This window comes from Curcuma longa, chromosome 11, assembly GCF_044706935.1.
Source record: "Curcuma longa cultivar G26 ecotype Majalengka, Jawa Barat chromosome 11, ITB_CL_G26_1.1, whole genome shotgun sequence".
NCBI lineage: Eukaryota > Viridiplantae > Streptophyta > Magnoliopsida > Zingiberales > Zingiberaceae > Curcuma > Curcuma longa.
In genome coordinates, this window is record NC_133871.1 from 32,450,641 (window position 1) to 32,477,387 (window position 26,747).

The window sequence follows — 26,747 nt, forward strand, 5'->3', positions numbered from 1 at the left end:
GTTGGTTGCTGACGGCAGTGACAGCTGCTACTAGAAGAATATCTGTGGCAAACAGGGTCATCATTTCATCCTCATAGTATGATCCATCACTACCTGCACCACTAGCATATGTGCTAATCTCACCATCATCTCAGATTTTCTTCTGAATCTACCACATTTCCATCATGCAAATCTCACCTCCCTCCCTCTTTCCATTCCAAGCTATACTGATCGAAAGAAAAGGAAGGCTTTAGGTTATCAACCCAAACCATAATCGATTAATCCAAAAAGAACTGAATCTCATAAATTCAATCAAAACTCAACCAAATCAAGCTTGATTCAAGCCCAATTTGGATGAATCCAACACTGGAATTATTATCCACCTAGTATAACCCTCAATTGGCCAATCTAACCCAAAAACACAAACTGGTTCTAAATACCACTAAATCAGCCTTAAAACATGTTAGTTTAGCTAAAAATTATCTCACTACCACTAGTGATCCCAAATAACCAGCCCTGGAATTTACTAAAAAAGGGCAGCCTAGTGCATGAAGTTCCCGCCAATGTGGGTCTTGGGGAAGAGTCGGACCACTTGAGTCTATTGTACGCAGTCTTGCTCTGCATTGCAAGAGCTTATTTCTGCGACTTGAACCTGTGACCACAAGGTCACATAGTAACAACTTTACTATTACACCAAAACTCCCCTTCCTGTAATTCACTAATTAGTCCTAATTAAACTTCAATACATAATAAGAAATTTGGTTCCAAATTTCATGTTGCTACTTCAACACATGCCAAAATCTATATGAACCACAACTAGGAGATGCCACCAAAATAACTACAGCAAGCATGCAACTAACAGCCACTTTGACCCACTAAGCTTCCTTGATCCACTCACGCCAGCACAACTCCTCAAGCCACAAGCCATCGACTACAACTTGATAACTAAAGCTTCCTTTCGAAATCTATCTATCACCCACCAAACAAGGGCGTAAAGGCATAAAGGGAACTAAGCAATGAACTTAAATGAGTAAACAGTGTGTCTTTTAGTTTATAAATTTGGATGGCCTAACAATTCATATCGTCTCCTAAATGCCAAAGTCTAAAATGGCCCACTTGATACATTTTGCTATCATGTGTGTTCCTTAATGAAGATCTTGATTGGAAGGTTCAGCAGCGCATAAAAAGACAACAAGAAAAGAATTCATGTGATGGCACCTTCCTTTTCTTGCTCCTGGAGGTGCATGGACCATTTTTAAGGATTGAGATGTAGTTTTGAGTTATATGCTCGGGCATGGTGAGATTTGAGAGAACTACTAAAAATACCATTCCCTTGAACAATTTGAGAATTAATCTCTATATTTAAAGTCTTAACTTTGCTAGACAGTATGCTAATCTCAATAGTGTTAATGAAATGTTGATCAACGCTTTCAAACTGTTCAGTTTTCTTAGCTAACTAATGCCCTTTGTTAATCAGAGAAGCGAAAAGAATCTTTGAGTTTCTCAGAGAGGTTGCACATTGCTCTGGGTTCAGCTAGGGGCATCCTGTATCTACATTGTGAAGCAGATCCTCCTGTATTTCATCGTGATATTAAAGCAAGCAACATACTATTGGACTCTAAATTTCATGCTAAAGTAGCTGATTTTGGTATCTCAAGATTGGCCCCTGTACCAGACAAGGATGGAAGCATACCTGGCTATGTATCGACTGTTGTAAAGGGCACACCAGTAAGTATGGATTTCTGCATAACATATCTCTTGTTCTCCTTTTTAATTTATTGCCACAGCTAAGGTTCATGATTCTAAGAACATGAAGTATTTAGTGAATGTAAAATGATGTGTATTAGTCAGGATATCATATTAAAGAAAGAACTTGTTATGGGCTTCTTGGCCCCGTCAACAATTATTTTGGATTTGCACATGAACACTTAAGTGAAAAAGAGAAATACATTTAATTTAATGTTAATTGTATTTTCGATTTAATTTAGAATGCGACATCGTAATTATAATTTGTTTTGATGTACTTATATGAAATCATCCACCTCTCTTTGATAATAGAATGAGTTTGATTTTCGAGATTGGTGTCGATAAAGGGTTTTGTTGACTGTTTGTAAGAATTAGACCAAATTTATGTATGTATTTTGTCTTCTCCTTTATCATCTTCAAGAAGATTGGGTTCTCTTCTCTCAATGAATCTAATGAGATATGGCATTTTACTGGATTATGCCAATTATCGTTACCGTTGGCTCCCATCTTACGGATGCACCTAGCAACACCTCAATGCGACAAAGTAATGCAAACATGGAAACAAATATTGCAAGAAAGAAAATAGTTTTGAAGAAAATAAATTGAAGATAAATTCCATATTAGTTCATCTGCCATAACAGGAAAGAAATTGAAAATCTTTGAAAATATTTGAGATTGACACATCTGTAATAAATGGAATTAAATTGCAAAATATTCAAGATTGATGCATCTACAATAAATCATAGATTTGATTTTTGTTATTTGGTAATTATTATCTTCTATTTTGGTAGTAAATAGGGAATACTTATAATCCCTTTTAGATTAGCCTATTTCCTTTATTTAGAACATTTATTTCCATATTTATTGTTCAAATCTATAAAATGAGTCTAGAGTCCTATATTTTAATCATCATTGAATTAATACAATTTTCAATTTCTATATATAATAGTTTTTCTTCTAGGTGAAATTATTTCCTTATTTGCTTCATCAATTTTGTTCCTAATTTTTGGGTGGTTCGACGGTTATATTTTGGTGCTACATCACAAAGACCCTTATAGTAGTTTGCTACAAATACTCAAAGGGCTCTATTGATACTCAAAGGACTCTATTGACATTATGTAACCTATTTGAAGACCGCGCATGAAGCACAACAAGAAGTAAGAAAGAATCTTAGTTCCAAACATTTCTCTGTCCTCTTCTACAAAGAGTATCCCTCTTCTTTGTTGCAGTTGTCCTTTGTCTCCATGCAAAAATGACAATTCTCTTACCCTTCCTATATCAATTAGTACCAAAAACAAAACTAAAATACTTTGTTCCTTCCTGTAGGTCTCATTTGGACCACCCACCTACCAAAATTCACATATTCTTGTTGTTGAGGAAATTATTCCCAAAGAGATCCCTAGGTAGCCCACTTCTGCCTATATATATATATATATATATATATTATTGATAAATAATATTTTAAATACAACCTTAGACTTTTATCTATTTACAACTTAGTCCAAGTCACTACAACACTCCCCCTTAAGTTGGTTTGTATATATTACAAAAATCCAACTTGTTACAAAAGTACTCAACCTTAGTCCACTTTAGTCCTCTAGAGGTAGTCAGCAAGTTTGCCTATTGATCATGGAGCTGACAAATAAAGTGATGATCTCATTTAATTGTACTTGCTCTTTGCTAAAGTGGCAATCAATTATTTATTTTGTTTTCTTATGAAATACAGGGTAGGGTTGGAAGATATGATCATAGTAATCTAATTGTTGCAATACAACTTCATTGGCTCTGCTAGGGCATATCCTACCTCAATCATTAATTATTTTATCTTAGATAGTTCACTTGTAGCTAGGTCATTGCCTTATATTTTGTTTTTGCGCTTGATCTTGCTATAGTTGTCTGCTTTTTGTTCTTCTAAGAAATAAGTTTACCTTCTACGAGAACATAATAGCTAGAATAGATCATTTTTTGATATATAGCAGAACCTACCCACACTAGATGTGATTACTCCACAATTTGAAGATGACCTTAATCACATAACAAGATACCTTTTCTCGGAGCATCATCTCTCCCAAAATTTGACTCATCAAACTAATAATAAATGAGATGGAAGGATTGGTGACTGGTGACTGAAAGATATTTTAATTTTTCTACCTACCTTTTGTATTTTTATGGTTCAATTAGAGTCTCTCCGTCTTGATACTATTATGACATTTAGAGCCATAGGTGTATCTGCTAGTTTAATCCTTAGTATGCCAATCTCTTTGATCAGATCCAACACATATTTACATTGTGAGACATAAATACTTTCTTTTGAGCAAGCAATCTCTATATCAAGGAAGAAAGTAAATTCTATACCAAGGAAGTACTTGAAATTACTCAAGTCTTTAGTATGGATGTGTCAATAAAGATAACCTCTTCAACCTCCTGGAGCATATTCAACATATACTTACATTATGAGACAAATACATTCTTTTGAGCAAGTGACCTCCATAAATACATTGTCAAGATTACTTGCTTCCTTTTTTTTGGTAAAGAAATAAAAAAGGAAGCAAGTAATCTATATACCAAGAAGTCTATGCCAAGGAAGTATTTGAGATTATTGAAGTCTTTAGTATAGACTTGTTGATAAAGATAATCTTTCAACTTGACAAGACATTACTAGGGATGATAATGCCACCCATATAGACCATAAGAAGAACACATGTTTTGGATTTTGATATGAAATAGAACACCAAGTGATTCAAAATACTCCTAGTGGTACTAAAAAAGAGTTGAACTTAACTTCCTAAACTAAGCTCTCAAAGATTGTTTAAGTGTATACATTGATTTCTTCAGTTTACACAAGATCTGTCTCCTCAGCAACAAACGTAGAGTTTACTCCATATAAACCTCCTTAGAGAGTTCACCGTGAAGGAATGTATTCTTAATGTCAAGTTGATGAAGGGTTAGTGGAATACAATAGCTAGAGGTAGAAAAAGATGAATTGAAACAATCTTGGTCACCAAAGAGAATATAGAAGATTGGCATCTCATAAAATAAGATTAATGCTCTCGGGTGTATGGCGGAGTTAAAGAATCCTTTATGACAACGATTGCCAAATTCAACTTAACATGAACCAATTTGCTTAAAGATTTGTATTGTGAGTTTTCTTCTTTGTTTCTATGGCTAAAAGGTGATAGGATCCAAAACGAGAAGCTCCTAGAGATCAGCCTCAAGATTTTAGAACTAGGATCACTAGGAGGAACTTGGACCACAAGGAGGAGCTTCTAGAGATCATTTGTGCCATGGACATATGGTGTTGTAGGAGGATGCAAAGTTGCCCCCGGAGCATAATTGAGTTGGTTATGATGGAGCAGAGGTGGTGAAGTGGGCAAGGGTCGAATCTTGGCGAAGCCGAAGCAATGCCTTCCTCCGTCGTGGCCAACTGCAGCTTTTCAATTTACCTCCTCACATATGGTCGTGGGGCCGCTGGGATGGCGGATTCTACCTTTTGGTTAAGTAGGAGGATGCAAAGCTTCTAGACCAAACCTAGCTCACATTCACCCCTAAATGCCAATCTCTTGTGAGTGAGTGACGACATTAGGGAGTGAAGCATTGGAAGTCGAGAGTTGAGCTGATTCAGGAGAATTCCCATAGGAGATGACACTACTTTAAATGGATCTAGAGATTTACAAGAGGGAGAGACACAGAGGTGCTACTAACAAGAGAATGGTTTTGATAGAAGGCAATTTTCTCAATGGCAGAGGAAAGATTCTATAGGTTGAGGAACTTACACTTGAGATCTTGACTAGGAGGGGTAAAGGAAGCTTCAACTTGTGAATCCTGAATCTTGATACAACTTTTGCTCTTGGACATAACTATTGTGACTCGCACTCCTGGACACGATCAGGAGAAGCTTCAATAAAGCATTGATGGAGACTAAGGTTGATAAGGAACTTGACTCTAATACTATTTTTTTGGGGGGGAAATTATTAGGGTTAATTCCCAAGATACTACACCCTACTTGTATATCACATATTGCCTTGTTACTATTTCCATATACATCACAATCTATTTGTTTATTTACAATTAGGATGAACAATTACATACTTGAATCTGTGTTGCAGGGAAGAAATGCACATATTGCAACATTCAAGATTTAATAGGAGCTAACGATAGTGAACTAACATACTAATGTGGCAAGTGTAACAGAACTTGTAGATATCATACACAAACAAATGGATCATTTCTGTATGTCTACTTTTTTCAGTTTGAAATGACTAAAAAGATATTTGATTCCTAATAACAGGAAGGGACAATTTTAAAATTTCAGTTTGTCTGAAAATGATGGAAGACATCTTTGCTATATACCAGATTCATTTCAACTTGTGTAAAGTAAAATTCCAAGTAGATTTATTTTCATATATTCCCACAGGCTCACCGCTTATACTTTCAAGTTCCTTAGGTTGGTTTGATTTACTTTTCAGGGTTACCTTGATCCAGAGTATATTCTAACTCATCAGCTGACAGACAAAAGTGATGTGTACAGCCTTGGGGTTGTATTCCTAGAACTTCTGACCGGGATGCGACCAATTTCACATGGCAAAAACATTGTAAGAGAGGTAAATAACTATTTTGATGTTTTTGTCTCTTTTTCTTTTCCTTTCTTTCCTGGAGTGGCTTGTTCTTTGTTCAACTTCAAAAGAGTGTTGTTTTTATTCTTCATATATTTCTAGAGAATCTTATAAAGATTAAAGTGACAATGATCTTCAAATGGCTTGGTATGTTCCTTGTCTGCATCAAATTGAAGAAACCATAGCATAAGGAAGTTTGTCAAGATAAAATGAAAATTTATGAGAGGTTACAGAGAGGAAAACATAGATTAGAATTTCAACATCTGCTCTTGTAATGAAGAGTTAATATCTGGAGAGACTAAGTAAAGCCCGACATAATCTAAGAGTCTCGAATCATACAGAGGAGAGTATAAAAAATATGAAATTTGATCGAAGAAAGATGACATCGGAAAAGGACAAAGATTTATCCATTCTTTTGAAGCTTAACTGATAAAGATAAGTGTTGTTGAGTGGGGTTTCAAACATCTTTGAAAAGTGAGACATGCTGGATGGAGATTGAAATGTCAATCATCTCGCTCCAATACAGAATATGCTGGGAGAGACTAAGTTGAATCTGACACCAGCCCCAAGAGAAAAGAGATATTAGAATCCAAAAAAGCAACTAAGTTCATCTTATATCATGCACAAGCAAATTAAAGGACGGCGAGATAAAAAACTAGATCTCAAGATGAGACAAAAAGAAGAATAAGAAAACCTGAAGACTGGAAATAAATGATCTAGCATAAGTATCGTTTAGTTAATTATTCTCTCTTTTTGTTCACCCACCTTCTCTCTCTTATTTTTAATGATCCCAACCATTCCAATTTTGTAATCCTTCCTTTTCATTTTAAAACTAGCACCTTGTTTTCTTAACTTTTTGTAGCTTTTTTCCTAATAAAATTACATTATTCACTTCTCTACCTTTTCTAAACAGCCATATTTTTTCTTAACTTCAACCAAAGTTTGAAATCTTGTTCCTTCCCGAGGTTTTACAATTGGAAGAAGATATGTCAATGGTCTACCAAGGTAGTGCTGGTCTACACTGATCAATTAGAGGAATTGAGGAGGGAGGAAGAAGAAGAAGAAATGAGAGCAAAACCTTGTGGAATATCTTTTTATGACCTCGAGCTTGTAGAAGCCTCGAGAAAGCTTTTGAAACCCTAGCTCGCAGAAGACCTCACTAAAGATCTTCTCAATGACGTCTAGCTCGTGGAAACTTCAAAGGGTCATGCTAAATCCTTTCCTTTCCTCTAGCAGAACCTTTGCTCACAAAGACTTGAGTAGACTAGGGAGCCTCATGAGTTGACAACCTCTAGGATCATCTGTATTTGATGAGTTTTGTATGTCGGTCACTAGGCGGAATGGTAGATTTCACATTTACCAACCAACACAATTCTAAATTTTAAACCATGACCTAAGCCCACTTAATCTCTTTTCTCTAAATATTTTTCCTTAAAGCCAAAGAAAAAAAAAAATCAGTTCCCTTTCCTCTCCTGTTAAGTAACAAACAGTGATTTGTACAGTTCCCGACTAAAGACTAAAGACATTATTGGCTGTGGTTGTTGTCTTTGGAGGCAAAGACAAGCCTACTGTTGAGGGGGATATTACAGATGACCTAGGGGAAAGAGGAAGAAGTAAATGGTGATAAGCTTTCCCTGGAAGATGTTCTAAGAGGAGTTATCATGGCCAATTGGGATGCTCAAAGCATAAAGGTGGGCTACCACTGCTATAAGCTGGCACAATGAGGAAGTGAAATGACATGAGTTGTAAACTTACCTAAGAGAACAAAGATGATACAACGTGATTGTTGTTAATGAAGAGAATGAGGACAGACTACACATGAAGGAATAAAAGGGATTTGTTGCCTAGAGGATAGAGAGCCTTCGGAGACACAACAACAATTTGAGTGGAATGGTAAGTGAAAAATTAAGATATTGCAATTTATAAGACGTTTACTAATTTAACAAGCTAAACATCTCTTGAAATTTATGCTTTAGCTTAGATGGAGTAGTAGAGTTGAAATTTAAAGCTCATCATGTTATATAAATTGTTCTGCATAAGATTTTATATCAATGGACATTATGTCCGAGACTTATATGATTGCAATATTTCTCTTTTGAATACTAACAAAAATATTTTCACCAAGTACTGCTTGGTTTTCTTGTTGATTAATATGTCAATAAGACTAGCAGTGCATCACTGCTTAAATGCCAAATTTCTGGAACCGTGTGAAATATGACTATAGCTTGAGTTTACACAGGTTGAAGTGAGAAGAAGCGAACTAAGATTGAAAGTGAAGGAAAATATAGAAATCTAAATGGAGAAGAAAAATCAGAGAGGATTATCTAACAGAAAGTAGTACTTTGTAGTCTAATTTACCAAATCTGTGATGTTTATTTCCCTTTCATTTACTCTTGCGGATGCGTCCACCGAATAAATTGTGCATTTCATTTATATGTGATCATTTATCTTCCTGAGCTATTTGAGATTCTATGTTCTATATATTTACCGCTTCATAAATCTTGGTTGTCTATCCGTTATCACAATAGTTCTCTTTCTTCATTTTGGAAGTGGTTTGTTGCCAAACCATATAAGACATTTGGCCACACTTCCATATGACCTTATTCTCTTTTGTACTTGATTAATTCTTGATCGAACACCACATATGAAACTGAGCAAACACCAAGAAGACCCTAATCAGCTTGGTCCTTTCCAATCGTTTGTCTTCATGATAATTCTCACACATTTGCTAGTTGTTCTTCTCTTGCAGGTTACAAATGCTTGCCAATCAGGATTGATGTTCACACTTGTCGACAACCGCATGGGATTTTATTCTTCAGCATGTGTGGAAAGATTCGGTTCTTTAGCAATACAATGTTGCTCAGATGAGACTGATGCAAGGCCATCAATGTCGGAGGTTGTGGCTGAGCTAGAGCGCATATTTCAAATGTTGGCAGATGATAGTTCACATGAAGCTCTGGCAACAGGTTCAAGTAAGACGGTCTCAAGCCCATCTTTGTTATCAGAAAGTTCAGGTACGGAACCTCTTGTCAGCAGCTCAATCTCTAGCATTACAGGTCATTGACACCATCGCAGCTAATATCTATCCATGTTTATTTTGCTATATTCTTCAAAAAAAAAAAGAAAAAATCATTCCCTTTCTTCGAAGTTCAAACTAGAGATCGAGATAGAAAAGAACGCGCATGTTACTCACACTCTCCCTATTTGTACTTTTGTAAATATTAGCAAGCTTCAATTGGAGAGATAAGCTCTGTAATAGATTTATTTTCATCAAAAATTTTCTTAACATTTAAGAATTATTTTGAAATAAAAAATATTTGAGAATTTTTTAAATTAGAAGATGAAATTTCTTCTCGTGCATACATCCCATGAACTATATCGGCTTGATGATGAAAAGAAGAGCATACATTTCCTGTGGTCCTGATTGTTCATCGAGTATTGGGACATATTTGCTACCTTTTTGGAAAGATCAAGTTGAGAATTATTCTCGGCGATAACTTAGTGCATCAAATCACTTTATAAGGAGGCTAGGATGTTGGAGATTTGATTGGTGAAATTTTCAAACTTTTGACAAATAGTTCGTTTGGATTTAACATCCTATTTGGTTCGACAAGTTTGGCTGCAGTCCAAGTGCCAAATATTTTTATTTTAGTATTTTAAATAGTTTGAGCATAATATTACATTGTCATAACTAATTATTGAATTTTCCATTGATGAAGTGTGCTTTCAAGCCCAAGAGAGGCTTTGTGTAGAGGTAGTCAGAGACCTAAAAAAAAAGGGTGAAACACTAGTTCTTTGTTTTGGACATGTTACTGTTATTTATTCTTATTGTCTTTTGGGCCAAAAGAGTAAAGCTTACATGGGAAGCACTCTTCATCCTCTGGTAGATCCCATCATTAGGATTCAAACTGCAGCATCCCTTCTCAACTCGACAAAGCATCCAGTGATGAACTTATTTATAAGATGCTTTCTGGAGCAAGTAAAAAAAACTGCTATCGTGGAGTTGTTTAGGCTTCAAGCTTGTCAGTTCAGTCCAGACGATCAAGACAAACTCAGATACTGTGTTAAAGGGCTGGAAGGCTAAAATCTTGGTGGATGACACTGGAGGTCAATTGAAGGGCCCGTGATAAAAAATTACTACCCTTCTTTTTGAAAGAAAATTATTTTCTTCCAAAATACCTATGTTTTGATCAATCAATGAAAAAGAAAAAAAATATCTGATGCAAACAGATGAAGCTTTAGCTGCACTGAATTGAAGACCGCATTGCCTTTTAATTAATCTCGAGCCATCACATAGCAGTAGTCAACACAATGGGTGTGAGGGTGTGTTCCGTTTTGAGAACGCCACGTGCTTACTTTCACTAGCAAAATCTTTAGGTCATACTCATGAAATTCTGGAGGCGTTTTCTCACTTGCATAGTTATCTTCCATTGGAAAATTGAGGAGGATCTGGCCAGTCATTAAAGCCGAGGAGTGTTCTTCTTATTGGCTTCTTTTGTGGGGTCGTCGACTCTTTCTGAAAGCAGTTTCCGAGTGTTAATGATGTCGAAGTGATGCATCAGCCTTGTGCCTGCAACATCGAATCCTCCGAAATCAGACACTGAGCCATAAAGGAAGAAGACAGGCGCCTAGAAAAATGAGTTCCACAGTGAGTTGTTTGGTCCTTTGGACTTGTGCATGCATCCTCCCGTGACATTAATGTTCTACCTGTGGACAGCTCAGGTATATGATTCTCCTCTCAGCAGCCAAAGTGATGTTTTCTTGCTTCTCATAATTCTGTCGTATTTGCGAATCTCAAAACAGCTCTGTGATCATGACACTTGCTGGCAACAAGTGACTCCTCAATATTCATATTCTGGCAGAACAAATCTCACTAAAAATTCTGAGAAGTTGACCATATCTGACAGTTATCCTGTATATCAAACTGGTAATTCAAATCTGGCAGCATCAGTCTTCACCATACAAGTGTATGCCATAAGGGAAAGAATTTGTATACTTCAAGGTCCAATTACCTGGATGGAGCATACGATTGAGAGATAAAAAAAGCTTCATAAAATTATATATGTAGCTTCCATCCAAATAATCAAGCACTTAAAGCTGACACTATTGCAAGAAAAAGGAGTTTTAATGGTCACAGAGCTGATTTTTAATGGAGAAACCAGAATAAATTGTGCCATTGAGTTCTGAGTAAGTTCTGAAGTGGCATCAAACTGGAGCTTTTGGTTAGTCCTACAGTTTGATTTAGACTAGAATGTCAATAATTTTTACTGAAACATTACCATGTGTTCAAACAGTTATTGACACAACCAAACACTTTTAGTGAGCTTTAAATGGCTTCAACGATGAGAGACCATGCACCAGTATGTGAAACCAGAACGCACAAGACTGGATGAATAATCTTAGTGTTATTAGCAGCATCCCTCATAACATAACCAACAAATAAAAAATTGAAACAGTTACAGCTAACAAGAACTGCCATATTCTTCATTGTGCTTATAGCCTTGCATGATAGTAGGCAATGTCTCGTTAGGTGATGACTAGAGAACAGTGGAAAATCTGAACATAAAAAAGAAAGGTGGAAAAACACTGTCTATTTTGTAAGTGCTGATTGCAGATCCTAACCCGTATCATGGAAATTTAATTTCAACATGACCAGTCAGTGGTGATGGTTTTTCACTCATTCTGTACATATGAAATACTTGAATGACAGTCCTCGTCAAGCATGTTCCTCTCCGTGTAGTTAAGCAACGAGTTCATTCTCAAGGACTGGTTGTGTCCTTGTGCCAGAAGCCACATGAACCTGTGTATTTCCAACGCTTGCTGTGTGCAAGGGTATTGCTGCATCTGCATGTTGCTCCATCTTTGCCACCTTTTTATTCTGGTTATACTTGAGCATTAGGTATATGAGTAAAGCCAAGAGAACTAGAGCAATAACTCCACCAACCACAGCAACAATTATCTTCCATGGCTTGACAGGATTTGGAGACTGCCCTTGACCTTCACTTGGTGCAGGAGGAAGAGCAATCTCATTAGAGTTAACCACAATGGAGAAGTGACCATGGTGAGATGCAGTGCATATACTACCAGACTCCAAAGCTCTGAAATCTGGCGAGCCATTTAAACCAAACCACACACATTTGGCAGTCACACCACTTGGCACGGGAAAGACGCTAGTGAAATTAATAGATACAGGTAAGTTTGAAGCTGCAAAATCTAATTCAGACAAGTTAGTAGCAGACAGATTTGCAGCATCATACGCAAGGAGACCAAGCACAGGAGTCAAGTAGGTATAACCGCGAAGAGGGTAGTAGAAAGAAGACCAATTGCCAAGATTCTGGTAAACCAGAACCAACCTTTCTGCATAAGGCTGAACAACAATGTCAGGTGGGATGACAAATTCCTTGAAGGTATCAAATCCTCTCCTTCTCAAGCTCCCACTTCTAAGCCTTAATGCCGCAATCCTGATGCCAGTGAGATTGCTAGGGACAGTAGCATCATATACAGTTCCGGTGTGGGGATGAACAAGTGCACGGTAAGCATAGTCCTGAAGGAGAGCATCTAACGTTCTCGCTCCACCTGTAGATGAACCTGTTGACTGGGCCTCATACTGGCTTGTGAATAACATCCTGAGAAGCACTAGGGGGATCATGTATTGGTGAATGAACTCCATGGATCTTGAAGGTTCTTTAGAAAGAATCACCAATCAGAAACACAGATTCAATATCAAAGTCAAGACTTCTTGTATTTGGAGAGGTTACTTTCCCATCTGTCATCTAGGACCAAGGCACAGAGGAGATAAGAACCAAAAGCATGTTCAGAGCAAGATCAAATTGCCTTCGACAAAGGAATACGATTCCTCCTCAAGAAAGGCTCCAACTTTTTACAAAATAGGATCATTTTATCATCACCGGATTCACATGAACTGATGGGTAAACAAAAGAATCTGAGATTAAAAGCGGCTAGAATACCTGGAGCATACTGAAGACTATGGCACAGCCGAGATTGTATCAAACTTCAACAATGAGAGTGCCTCTGAGATCTGAGTTGTTAAATAATGGCACAAAAGTCTCCCCCTTGGAAGAACTCTTGCGCTCTAGCAGAAAATCCGACCTTTTCAATGCCAAGAATGACAAGAAATTCCGAAAAAGATAACTCAAATAGGAATGTAACACAATGTAGCCCCAAATAACGCTAAACCTTGAGAGAAATTTCACCAAGAAAGGCAACACAGATATGCCAGCCGCAAGATACAGCTACTGATGAGCTGAAACGGCCACGGATCGAATCCCACGCCGCCCGCCAACAGATTCCACGGAGAATGCGTTCCATTCGATGGATATTAGGGCTCCCCGCAATCCTAAATGCCTGCCGAAAATTTCTACTTTTGGCAGTACGATCGACGATGGGGAGGAGACGGGAGAGAGGAGCCAAGAGACGCGAAGAAAAACGACATAAATAAGCACGAGCGAGACACAAATAAAACCCACCGGCATTTCTCAAAATTCCCAAGACACCCTCCGTATTTTTCTTTTTCTTTTTCATTCAAGCCCTTTCCGGCCTTCACCCACGTTCTGAACCCTTTTCCGTTTCGCGATTTCACAGATTTGAGGGTTGTAACCGAAAACTTCCATTTTGACCGGAAAACCGGCGGTATTTAGTAAATTATTCAGTCCGTCCGATCGAGATCGTGCGGCCAAAAACTAGGCGCGAGATCGCCTGCCTGGCCAGCTCACTGTGAGCAGGCATGTCAGTAATCCAAATCAAACGGCTTTTGTACCGCGTGCTGTAACGGTCGCACAACTAGCTGCGACAGTCTCGCCGGTGCGTCGCCAGCTAAGGTACGTTGTGGGTAGGAAAATTTAAGGTATGTTTACTGGATGATAATTTATCAAAGGAATAAATGTGCATATTTAATTTTGTATTTTAGATGAATAATCTCACATCATTGTTCATATGAATATGATAGTCCAAATGGCCTTATTTTGTTTGTATCAAATATTTAACTTTCCTTTCCTATGATAAAATATTTAGGAATTTCACTTTTTGCCAAAGTTTGTATCAAATATCTTGAGTAGCACACTATCATTGTCATGACAATCCATAGTAGAAACATTTTCATCATCTAACTTTCCTTTCCTTGATAAATATTTAGGTAGTTTGTCATATCTACATGAAAGTGACCGTCTCTCAAAGAGAATATAAGAAACAGGAATACTTTGATGAGTAAAAGGCAAGTATTGTACACTTGAAGCGACAATGACTTCCATTGCCACAAGTTTACTTCCTACGTACATTATAACAACTAAAGATGGAGTAAGGGAAAAGAAGCTACCTACGTCATGTGCTCAATGATTGATGAAATCTCTAAATGCAACCTCTATTTCCTCTCATGTTGGCGTTGCTGAAGGAGTGAAGGACTTCCTGTGTGGAATGAAAACTATCTTATTAAGAAATAATAAAAACAACTAAAACAATTCAGTCAGGATGGCCGAGTGGTCTAAGGCGCCAGACTCAAGTTCTGGTCCTCTAACGAGGGCGTGGGTTCAAATCCCACTTCTGACAATATTTATTTTTGATTTTCTTTCATTTCCATTTATAATTTTTTGTTTCCAAGCAGATCCAAACGCTTCGATTCGTCGGCCATGTGTCTTAAATGGGCCACAAGTGAATCATGTTCAAAGCCCAGTCCCATATATTTTTTATTATTGTTTTATAGGGCCATGTTTATTTAATTTCTAATCCAGCCATGATCTTATCAGTCAATATAGTTGTCCCCGAGGGGACATCTAGGTATCTAAGGATTAAGTGTCAATTTCGATGAATTAATAGATAAATTTTTCTTGATAAGCAGTTAACCTAAAAAGTTAGTTAGGTTGATAAGTCATCCACTATAAGTTCTTTTAGATTTACCTTAGTGATTGATGAGAAACTTATGTAAGATTAGGCAAATCACCAACTTTGATAAATTAATGGATGTATTTTTTTAAAAGAGGGATTGACTTAAGAACATTGGACTGAGTCGCCCGCTACAAGCACTTCTCGATTTGTCTTTGTGACCAGTGGGAAACTTCCGAGAGGCTGAGTTGATCACTCCGGTTGACCTAAGGAAGCTCGACTGATGAGTTGCCTACTATGAGTATTTTTAAATTTATTCTAGTGATATGTGGAAAACTTCGACAAATTAATGGATGTATTTTTTTTAAAAAAAAAAGATCGGTTGACCTAAGAACGTTATACTGATGAGTGACTCGCTATGAGCACTTCCTGATTTATCCTAGTGACTGGTGAAAAATTTTTGAATGACCAAGTTGATCACCCAGTTGATTGAAGAAAGATGGACTGATGAGTTGTCCACTGTGAGTACTTTTAGATTTACTCTAGTGACTGGTGGAAAACTTCTATGGGACTGGGCAAATCACTAACTTCGATGAATTAACGGATAAATTTCTTTAATGAGCAGTTGACCTAAGAATGTTGGATTGATGAGTCATCTGCCATGAGCACTTCCTGATTTATCCTAATGATTGATGTGAAATTTTCATGAGATCAAGTCGTTTACTCTAGGATTAGTCGGATTTATAGTTGCCTCGAGCTATGATGCAACGATAGGGTGCTTGTGTAATTGCCTAAGTATCCAGCGAATCTCAACTATAACGAATTATCGGATGATTTTTTCTCAATGAATAATTGATTTAAAAATATTAAATAGTTGATGAGATCTCTAAATGCAACCTCTATTTCCTCTCATGTTGGCGTTGCTGAAGGAGGGAAGGACTTCCTGTGTGGAATGAAAATTATCTTATTAAGAAATAATAAAAGCAATTAGAACAATTCAGTCAGGATGGCCGAGTGGTCTAAGGCGCCAGACTCAAGTTCTGGTCCTCTAACGAGGGCGTGGGTTCAAATCCCACTTCTGACAATATTTATTTTTGATTTTCTTTCATTTCCATTTATAATTTTTGTTGACAAGCAGATCCAAACGCTTCGATTCGTCGGCCATGTAGGGCCACAAGTGAATCATTTTCAAAGTCCCATGTGGCCATGTTTATTTTTATTATTCTTTTACAGGCCCATGTTTATTTAATTTCTAATTCGGCCATGAAATATGTATAGTTGTCCTGGGACACTGGTGCAGTGCAGCGGCAGGACATCTGTGGTTCACAGGTATCTAAGAATTGATTATCGATTTTGATAAATTAATGAATGAATTTTGCTTGATAAGTGATTAATCTAAGAAAGTTAGGTTGATAAGTTGTCTATGCGAGCACTTTTAGATTTATCTTAGTGATCAGTGAGAAATTTTCGTAGAATTAGATAAATCATCAACTTTGATGAATTAATGGAAAGTATTTTTTTAATGAGTAGTTGACTTAAGAACGTTGGACTGATGAGTCGTCTACTGTGAGTATTTTCTGATTTACTTTAGTGATCGATGGAAAATTTTTGAAGGATCGGGTCGATCATTTCAATTGACCTAAGAAAGCTAGGTTGATGAGTCACCCACTACGAGTACTTTTAGATTTACCCTAATGACCGGTAAGAAACTTCCATGGAATTAAATAAATCATCAATTTCGATAAATTAACAGATGAATTTTTTTTAATGAGCGATTAACTTAAGAATATTGGACTGATGAGTCGTCCAGATTTATCCTAGTGAACAGTATAAAATTTCAGTGAAACCGAATCAATCACCTAAGAATTAGTCGAATTTATAATTGCCCTGAACTATAATACAGTGTCTGTGCAATTACGTAAGTATCTAAGGATCGAACTTTAACTATAACGAATTATTGGATGAATTTGAGACTTACAAATGCTAAATTGTTAGGTGTTCGTTGCAAACGCTTCGTGATTTACGCTTTTGTTAAATCTCATTTATGTTACCAATTATTATTAATTATTTTCATGTCATACATATGTATATATTTACTTTGTTTATATGAATTTTGATTCAACCACAGTATTAATTACATTGATTTTCATGAATTAGTAGTTAGTGTTCATTGTCTTATTGTGTTAGAGATGGTGAACAGTAGTACATAACATCTAATTGCGCAATTAATTTCAATAGATGAATGTTTTGTCCTAATAGATTAGGTAATTTAGTGTCAATAATCACCATTGAGAAATTTATAGATTTATAAAATATACATAATTGAGAATTTTAAATTTTATAATAATACGTTATATGAAGGAACAGGCCTTTGACAACACATATTGTGCGGGGCCCGTTATCCCGCGGGTCCACCCATGCCTCGCCGTGTCGTTGGACCTACAAACTCGCGCTATGCGTACACTCCTGTACGCGCACGCGGAGGTCCTCCACCCCGAACGCCACGTGGCAGTTGATCGCCGCCTGTACGTGGAACTTCACGAACCATGGGACGGTGACCTGACCCGGCAACCACGCCTCGGCGTCGAGCCCCACTTCGCCGGCAGCTATGTCCCGGAGCAGCGGGCCCAGATCCGTCAAGATCCGGTCGACCTCCACCGCCGCGGCGAGGTGGATCATCTCCGTCCCCCGCGCTGGGATCCTGCCGGGCGCCACCGCGGCCTCCCCGACCTGGCCACCGCGGTAGCGGAGGCGGATGAGGCCGTCGGAGCCGTGGGCGAAGGAGACGTAGTTGGGGTTGTGGAGGCGCACGAGCAGGTCGAGGGTGACGTTGATGTCGACGCGCGGGGGCAGGAAGGAGAAGTGCGGCGAGGCGCCGACGACGCGGACGGAGACGAGGGCCGCCGAGGGGTTGCGGATCTTGAAGATGGTGAGGGCGAGGACCAGGGCGGCGACCGCGAGGAAAATGAGGACGAGAAGGCAGCATAGGAAGAGGGAACACCGACAGCGGCGTTGGCGATGGGGCTTCGAGCCGGCGGAGGCGAGGAAGAGACCGTCGGGTTCCTTCATGACGGCGACCGCGTGATTGCGTTCCGTTTGTGTATCGAGTTATGGAAGCCGTGATTTGCATATTTTATTAAATTCCATATAAACAAATGCTAAATTAAACTTGAGCATACTAGTTTTCTTTTTCTGGTATATGATATGCATTTTAAATCTCTGATTAATCAATCACATATTTGGTCCAAAATAGAAATTAAAAATGGAGTACCTGATGCAAAGAGTTGAGTTTCACAGTAGTTTCCGAGACCAGATCGTGTCGAAGCAGATTGAGTGAAGGAATGGGGGAAGCAAGTGCTGCACCATAGAGGAGAAATATATATTCCTACGATTGAACTGTCACAAAAATAAACTCCCAGACACCATTATCAAATTCAATTTCATTTTATTCCAAATATACTCACTACATCATGGGCAAAGTACGAACAAATGTACTTGCGTCAAAATAGGTAGTGCATTTGATCACCGGAAAATAAGTAGAGCATTTAGCAACGAAGGCTGTGATGTTAAGTTACTCCCAAGTCATGCGACTTAAGCATCCAATATAAATTATTGAAAACTCACACTCGAAACAAAAAAAAGTGGCGTTTAGTTGTCAACTACTTCAATGAGGGTTGTCTCGTAGTCGCTTGGTGCCACGAAACCATGCAGATTCATGACGGTGGCAGCGACATTGGCAAGGCCACCATCAGGCACATCCTTGCGGTATCTGACACCAGATGCAAGTCCAGGGCCCCCGATGGCAATCGGCACCTGTAAAATTTTCACATGGTCAATTGAAATAAGGCATGGATTCATCTTGTTTTTACGTGTAGCATTGTCATGCGGGAGCTGGAATAAGAACTGACAACCAAAATGATAATTCTTTATAAGTTAAATATTTCCAGGATGCAATTCTATGACTGAATTTTGCCTAAATCTATTAACTTGTAACGCACTAGTCTATGATTTACCCAACAAATGTACGACCCTTAAGTGTTCACGTTTCTAACGCAGAAAGGAAATCTGATGAGGCAGGGAACGAGTTTCCCTCTGTATCTTAAAAAGGAACGGGGAGGAAACAGAGAAAAAAAGGAGAGGGAGGAGGAAAAAAACAGAAGAGCCATGAAATTCCCGTCCAAATCAGTGCCAACTGATCATGCTTGATGAACATGCCATGAAATTCCAAATATACAGATATAAAAATAACCATCATATATAGATTAGTACTGGTGTGGGTAATATTTATTACTCATTAGCTTCAAGAACTGCCAGATAGGTGACACTATGTGGATCAACAATGTGAGCAACGATTATGGATTTGCCCCAGAAGCAACTAAAAAGGTGGCACGTGGTTGCACAAGGGAATCAACTGTTCTACCTCAACTCAATTGAAATCCATTGTCGTTTGCTCATAACTAAAACTGTGATTTAATTGTAGTATCTATTTGTTAATGTGATCCTCCTCTGACCATTTTTTGTTTGTTTCATCCACTTTCTAGTAAAATATACCCTATTGAACGAATTTTTATCACATTTGGAAGTATCCCATCATCCTCTGACAAAACAATATTGATAGGCTTATAATCCAGGACAAAACTTATCATTTTCCAAGTTAATTTAACAAAGACAGGTCTACTGACTTGTTAATATAGTGCAGCGCTATAGTAAAATATTAAACTTTGATAACAGTTAGGGTAATTTCAAATGTACTTACAGGTTGAAGAGTATGAGAAGTGAGAATCTGAATGTTCCCAGATTTGTCAAGTTCTGGCTGACCAGATTTGTTTCTCTTTACCATGTCTTCAGCATTTCCATGATCTGCTGTGACAACGTAAATGCCACCAACTTGCTCAATGGCATCTAAAATGATCTGTAAAAGGGGCAATGCCATTTGTCATCCAATCAATCATTCCAATCACCAAAGGAAGAACCATAAAAACAAGCACCGGCATAAATCTTACTTTCTAACATGATTTGCAGAAAGAAGGCATGTTCTTTTTCATTCAGAATCAGTTATTTCAATCACTCAAGTACGTGAACAACAAAGCAGCAACATAATATTTTACCTTCTAACTTGACATCACCTGTATATTTGCCTCATCATCTAGAGTTATCCATACCATAAGATTGAAATAGAAAAACCAATAAGTAATTCAAACAGATGGTTTATATATGTGGTATCGAAACTTAAAAATGAGCTATACTAAAAATAAAACTCAGGTGCTATCAAAAGCATTGAGCCCAAATTTAAGGCACAACATACACAAACCTGTCAATTAAAGAATTTGAGTATTTAAAAGGCAAAGGAATTTTTTGCCATCTTACAGGATGAATAAAGAAGCTATAGGACTTAAAAGCCAGTATACATCGTAAAGGAAAATTGACAGCAAAAGTTCATGTAATATATGCAGTAAAGGAAACACAGAAGGCAGTCCAATTATCTAATGGATCAATTACCTTAACTGCTTCATCAGCCACCTTGCAAGCCACAACAGTTGCCTCTATGTCACCAGTATGACCAACCATGTCTCCATTTGGTAAATTCACACGGATCTGCAGGAACATAGAGAATGCGTAAGAGAGTAAACAGAATTATTATTTACTATTGAGAACATGTTGTTTTACCTGGTCAAATTTGCGACTGAGGATAGCATCCCTCGCCTTCTCAGCAATTTCTAATGCCTTCATCTTGGGTTGAACATTAAATGTAATACCAGAGTCACTAGGAATCTCAACATACTCTTCCATGGATGAATCGAAGTACCCAGATCGATTTCCATTCCAGAAGAATGTGACATGCCCAAATTTGACAGTTTCACTGTTGGACAGATAAACAAGTTTATTGAGTATAGTAATAGATACAAAAGTGACAGCAAAATTAGTTAAAGCATACAGGATTTAACATGGGTAATATAACAAACACCAAAAGTACAAGCATGAGGACACAATTGGAAGTGGCCTACAATTCTCTGGATCTGACCATTCTAGTTGGATAATCTGACACCAGACTAGATCAACATATACAAGTTGACATTAATAGAACATGGCCTATTGCACACCATTTGGGCAGTTTAGCCAAATTAATTCCGGTTAGAGTCAAGTTCAACATTTGTGTTATGGGAAGAAGAAAAAGAACCATGAAAAATATTTGTATGCATTATTTGCTATTATTTTGCATATATTCCACATTCTCTTGTCATGACCTTTGCCATGTAAAATGTTTCTAACGTGTTTTACCAGCTATGTTCTGTATCCTGAATTCTTATTTACTTTCTATATAGTTTTTGTCTCTTATTTCTTGTCATTTGACTTCCCCTGACTAAAAATATTGTCCCGCCCATTCTAGTCCTACATAAACTCTGGAAAAACTAATAGAGCATTTCATATCTATAATAACAATAGGAGGTATTCTTTTTTCTTGAATAAGAAAATAAATGCTAAGACCTTGCATCTACATAAATCACAAGGCAAAGAATTAAACTATGCTACCAAGAGGAAATAGTGGACCCTTTTTGTTTCAATCTAGCTTGGTGCCTTTTGTTATATATGAACCGTTTGTGATTTTGTTGATTATTGAAAATCAACTCCTTGTTTAATGTAACAATAAATGTGAATGCCATTTTGTAAGGATCCAATTCACTAGTTCTAAAATAGGTTGATTTTCGGGTTCAAGTTGCGCAAATCATTCATCAGACCAAGTTATGAAAACACGTACATTTTCATCAAACAATCTTCTACTATGATAGTGTGTTTCAGACCATGGTTAACATCTAAAAATTGACAGAAAAAATTTAATTTATAAAGATACAAACTTTCTGAAAAAATTAAGACATTGATTTTAGTTTAATCTTATAAATATAACTTCTATATTATAACTTGTATTGAGATTGCCTATAATAATCAATACTAGGAAAACTTTGGACATTAAGAATGCTGTAGTTCTTACATAACTTGCAAGAAAAAGCAGTTTACAGTAAAATATCATGGTATCTAATATCTATACAATACTTAGGTAGCCTCCATCAATTATAAAGAAAGCATTATAAAAAACAGTAAATAACATCAGTGAAAATGCTTTCTAGTAAAAATCCCCTTATTAATGTGCATGCAAACAAGAACTAGAGAAAAGAAAAAGTAACCTATAATTAAGGTAAATAAAGATAAGACTTTTTGATGATTACTAAAACTGCATAGTATTGATTACTTCTAAGCTTCTGCAAATTTGAGATGCTATAGCACAATACCTGCAAGCAAAAGTACGGATACCATTGTGCACCAAATATTCACCAGATGTCCTCTCTATCTCTGGAGGAGAAACTAGGTAGTGGCTTGGGAGTTTCAATTCACCATCATATTGAAGCATTCCAGCATATCGAATCTTTGGGACACGAACACGATCAAATTTGTCAAAGTTTTCATATTCTAATGATTTAGCAATCATGACCATACGGTCTGCTCGGAAGTTGAATGTTACAACAGCATCACCGTCAACTATTGGACCAACTGCCTTGCCACTCTCATCAACTATAACAAATGGTGGCAAATATTGATCATTAGTTTTGTATTCCTGCCTTAGTGTTTTCACAGCTTCAACAGCATTTCTAAATTTGTGAGGTGCTTCACCAAGAACCTGTGCATCCCAACCGCGTTTAACAACACCCCAATCATTCTGCAAAAATATACCACGAATAGAAAACAATCAAAAAAGATGAAAACAATACCATCCTATAAATGTTGTCAAAATATGCAAAAGAAACTAACAGAAGTATCTGCCAATAAAAGATGGTTCCCTGATTTCTATTCAACTCGATAGAAGCCCCAGTAAAATGAAAGTTACGCCCAAAAGAAACTAGAGTCAAATGTGCATTTCATGTCTAACCATGTATTTGAAACAGACATTGAGGATTTTTTATGCACGATGAAGAACATAAAAAAATGAGATATTTCTGATCTATATCAACTTATTGATTTCTTATTTAAAAAAAAAAAATACAAATAATCACATACCTCATACCGATCCATGGTTACAAACATTCGACCACCACCAGATGCAATTTGTGCATCAATACCTTTCTCTCGTAGATTAGCAAGATCTTTCTCCAATGTTTCGACAAACCCAACACTTGAACCATCCAAAACATCACGTCCATCAGTGAGGATATGTACACGTATTCTCTTTGCACCATTCTCACTACTCCCTTTCAAAAGCAACTGCAAGGATTCACAGTCACTAGAACAATTTGGCCATATATAGCAGCAATCAGATGTGTAATAGATTGGTCATTGCATACCTGCAATTGATCAAGCCGAGAATGGACACCCCCATCACTCAGCAACCCGATGAGATGTAAGGTACCTTTATCGAAGCATTCTTTAATATATTTAAAACCTTCTCCTTCATATATTTTCCCAGAAGCAAGGGCAAGATCCACCAACTTAGCACTGTTTTTCGAAAGAGAATTCTTGTCAAAATTTACAAGGCCTACGAGAAAGACTTGCAGTGTTCTAGTATCCAATTGGACAGTAGGAAGGATAAATTTATAGCTAAATTTAGCAAAGTTTCCAATCGATATTTAGAAGGAGAATATAATGAAAGTGACAACAAGCCGATAATCTGATCAGGGACCAAAACAAGTCATCAAATAAGAATATGGACTAAGATATTATACCCTTGAGCATAAATCCTTCCAGCTCCAAGTGCATTGTGCCCTACTTCACTGTTACCCATGTCATCCTCAGTTGGAAGCCCCACAGCAGTTCCATGAGCCCTTACCAGCCTCCATCTCTCTGGAGCACCCTTTTTAAAGAAACAAAGAAGGTTAAAAACCTTGTTGTCAAGTGACATCAAAGTACCAACCACAAAGGAACCCAAAAGTAAACAATTTTTTTCTCTTGCATATCAAATAGAAACTAGGCATGATAAAATGTATGCAATTGAAATACGATACCGTCCTCACAACTATAAGCTTATTCTTATATTTTACACCAAAAACATTTGACTACTTGATAGAAATAGAATCACCAGATTATCAAGATTTATACGTTTATTACCGCAATGAACTTTATATGCTACATAGAACGGTCATGTCAAATTTCGTGTTTGAATCATAGCAATAATCTACACAAAGAAGCGCCTTTATCTGATCTATGAATGAAAAAATGTCTATGAAACAGAGACGAATAAATAATCTTTCCAACGGAAAACATACCTTCTTTAGCGAGTCCATAGTCGGAGTTTGGGCGACATGAATGCAATTGTACTGATCCGGATTCGCCTCACCCCAACCATCCAAGACAACGACGGCTATGGTCTTTCCCTTGGGAAGCTTGGGATGGTCCTCCAATTTCCACAAACTACCCATGCCTTCAAAACGCTTCAGATTTGCAAATCTGTAGAACACAAGGACACTCCTCACCGTAAAAATCCCAAACAAATTAAACTAAACAACTAGTAGGTAAATTCTCCTTCTCATTAAGAAAAACCCCGCAAATATAGTAGAAAAGGTAGATCGCCAATCGATTCGATACAACCTAATCGAGATCTGAAGGAAGCCACCACAGTAGCTCAAATCAAATGACTCAAATGGAAAAAAAAAAAATAGAGACTATAAGAGGAACCAGAGAGAAATCACTGGAAAAAGTACACAAAACCCTTGAAAAAAAAAAAAAAGATGTCCAGAAAGAGAGATGAGCAAGAACCTTGTGTGAATAGATCTCTTCCTTGCAGAGAACGCTGGAACCTTTCGGTTGCATTTATAGAGATCTCATTCCCAGGCTTAGTATTCACACCCCTATTTCGTCGAATCACGCTCCGGTATATTCCATAGTCGCCCCCAGAATTTTACCAAGGAACAGAACAGGAGGCGTGGATAAAGAGAAAATCAGGGTTGTAATAGCAAATTGCCCGATCAAACGATCGGACGGCTACTTTCTATTGCCACAAACCCTACTTTCTATGGTCCGAAATCTACGGCAGTCGTGCCTGATAAATGTACGGATAGATTTTGACGACGCTGAGAACAGACGATACCTGTTACGCCCATAGGAAGTTTCTAGAGGTGAAGGAGCAGTGTAGCTACCCGTTCGCATACCTGCCTTGCGTAGAAGCGGGACCCGCACTTTGTATGATAAAAAAATAATTATATATTTTATTTGTCTGCTGATTTGATATTTGCTTCCATCTCGAAAATGCTGACGTGGTATTCACGCTTGTGGAGAGGGAAAAAAGGCCGGTCCATGAAAATAATTTTTATCAAGTAATCATTTAATTATTCACTCATGTTCCAATTTTCTAAAATCCAAATCACAAAATATATGTATCTTGGTTAGAAAAATCATATCAGCTGGTTAATTATTGGCATATTTATGGTAAAACGAGGAAATTTATATACATTCTCTCTCATTTTTTTGATTTTTCTAGCCGATTATTAATATTAAAAACATCTAATCACCCAAACATCTGGTCGAGCGCCATCACGACGGCCATCGCGAGACACGTGTCGAAATCCGACTCGACCACGAGACGGAACACGTCGCCGCCGAAGGCCACGCCGCCGGCAGCCTCCTTCCGTCGTACCTCCGCCACCGCCCGCCGGCGCTCGTCGTAGATGCGGCAGCTCCTCCGCGCGTACGACCCCTCGACCTCGTACCCGCCGCCGCCGCCGCTGTGGCAGGGCGTCACGTGCGCCAGCGCCCTGCCGTGGCGGAGGCTCACCTGCCGCTTGACGGAGAAAACCGGGTCGACGGCGTCCTCGCCGTTAAATATCAGCCACGTCTCCCCGAGACTTAGCTTCTGCAATTTAGCAAATTAATTCAGCGAAAATTTATATTAAAAATGAATGAATGTATTTTTTTTTATATAAAATTGTACCTTTCGACGGAGAGTGAGCACTGGATTGCCACAACGATCCATGAGGACGAGGGCACAGACGGCGGAGCCGTAGACGTCGACTCTAAAGGCCAAATTGCCCTTCGAGTCGAAAACGGTGAACCCACTGCAACCGAACAACAAAGACTTCCGCCAGACTGTCAGCAACGCCGCTCCGCCGTCCTCCTTCCGGCCGATGGAGATCTCCGGAGTTTTTGCATCCTGAACGGCGGCCGTCGCGTTGGGATGGACCTTCGCCATGGAGACTGGAGACTGCAGACTGGAGAGACGCAAGGAGCTGGAGCAGCAATATATAGAGTCGTTGGACCAAATCACCCTTGCGGAATTTGGAGATATCTACGTGGAAGATGTGATATTAAGATTCGCTTAAGTTTATTTAGCAACCTAATTAATCTTATCATCTTAGAGACGAAGAAGGTTAACCAGTCGCTAATGTCTTATCCCACTAAATGGGGTCGGCTATACGGATCCTTTTACGCCATTGAGCTCTATCTCCTATTATATCATCATTTATATTTAAATAATTTTTATCTTGTTTTATTGTTGCTAACCAAGTCTTTTTTGGTCTATCTCGCCCTCGTTTGACATGCGTATTTGTCATAGTTTCACACCGCCTAACTGGAGCATTTATGGTCGTCTAAGTA

General features: G+C 37.9%; 5 protein-coding genes and 2 non-coding genes across 12 annotated transcripts in view; 3 read left to right on the top strand and 4 right to left on the bottom strand.

Moving 5' to 3' along the window:
• The window catches only part of LOC141839223 (putative LRR receptor-like serine/threonine-protein kinase At1g06840), a 37,063-nt gene extending 27,392 nt beyond the window's left edge, over positions 1-9,671 (top strand). For all 6 annotated transcript variants that reach the window (XM_074726915.1, XM_074726916.1, XM_074726917.1 and 3 more), the window contains 3 exons: positions 1,457-1,707; positions 6,192-6,326; positions 9,088-9,671. In XM_074726915.1, the coding sequence (XP_074583016.1) occupies positions 1,457-1,707; positions 6,192-6,326; positions 9,088-9,402 (701 nt within the window). In that variant the 3' untranslated portion in view covers positions 9,403-9,671. The remainder of the gene's footprint in view (positions 1-1,456; positions 1,708-6,191; positions 6,327-9,087) is intronic.
• A 2,407-nt stretch (positions 9,672-12,078) lies between these two features.
• Positions 12,079-13,029, bottom strand: LOC141836941 (uncharacterized). Its single transcript, XM_074724418.1, has one exon. It carries the CDS (start codon positions 13,006-13,008, stop codon positions 12,079-12,081), a length of 930 nt encoding a protein of 309 aa, XP_074580519.1. The 5' UTR covers positions 13,009-13,029.
• Positions 13,030-14,816: 1,787 nt separating this feature from the next.
• Positions 14,817-14,900, top strand: TRNAL-CAA (transfer RNA leucine (anticodon CAA)). Its single transcript has one exon. It is a non-coding gene; the product is annotated as a tRNA-Leu (tRNA).
• Positions 14,901-16,173: 1,273 nt separating this feature from the next.
• TRNAL-CAA (transfer RNA leucine (anticodon CAA)) lies at positions 16,174-16,257 on the top strand. Its single transcript has one exon. It is a non-coding gene; the product is annotated as a tRNA-Leu (tRNA).
• Positions 16,258-17,471: 1,214 nt separating this feature from the next.
• On the bottom strand, positions 17,472-18,268 carry LOC141837164 (uncharacterized). Its single transcript, XM_074724613.1, has one exon. It carries the CDS (start codon positions 18,240-18,242, stop codon positions 17,613-17,615), a length of 630 nt encoding a protein of 209 aa, XP_074580714.1. The 5' UTR covers positions 18,243-18,268; the 3' UTR covers positions 17,472-17,612.
• Positions 18,269-18,598: 330 nt separating this feature from the next.
• On the bottom strand, positions 18,599-24,989 carry LOC141838905 (2,3-bisphosphoglycerate-independent phosphoglycerate mutase). The gene is made up of 10 exons (XM_074726528.1): positions 24,915-24,989; positions 24,425-24,605; positions 23,885-24,012; positions 23,507-23,657; positions 23,223-23,426; positions 22,460-22,884; positions 20,841-21,033; positions 20,673-20,768; positions 19,930-20,085; positions 18,599-18,986 (listed from the first exon to the last, which is right to left on the bottom strand). The coding sequence occupies exons 2-10, from the start codon at positions 24,575-24,577 to the stop codon at positions 18,822-18,824; spliced, it is 1,671 nt and encodes a 556-aa protein (XP_074582629.1). The 5' UTR covers positions 24,578-24,605; positions 24,915-24,989; the 3' UTR covers positions 18,599-18,821.
• Positions 24,990-25,615: 626 nt separating this feature from the next.
• Positions 25,616-26,343, bottom strand: LOC141840513 (protein LURP-one-related 8-like). Its single transcript, XM_074728525.1, has 2 exons — positions 26,086-26,343; positions 25,616-26,007 (listed from the first exon to the last, which is right to left on the bottom strand). Exons 1-2 carry the CDS (start codon positions 26,341-26,343, stop codon positions 25,663-25,665), a joined length of 603 nt encoding a protein of 200 aa, XP_074584626.1. The 3' UTR covers positions 25,616-25,662.
• Positions 26,344-26,747: the final 404 nt, after the last annotated feature.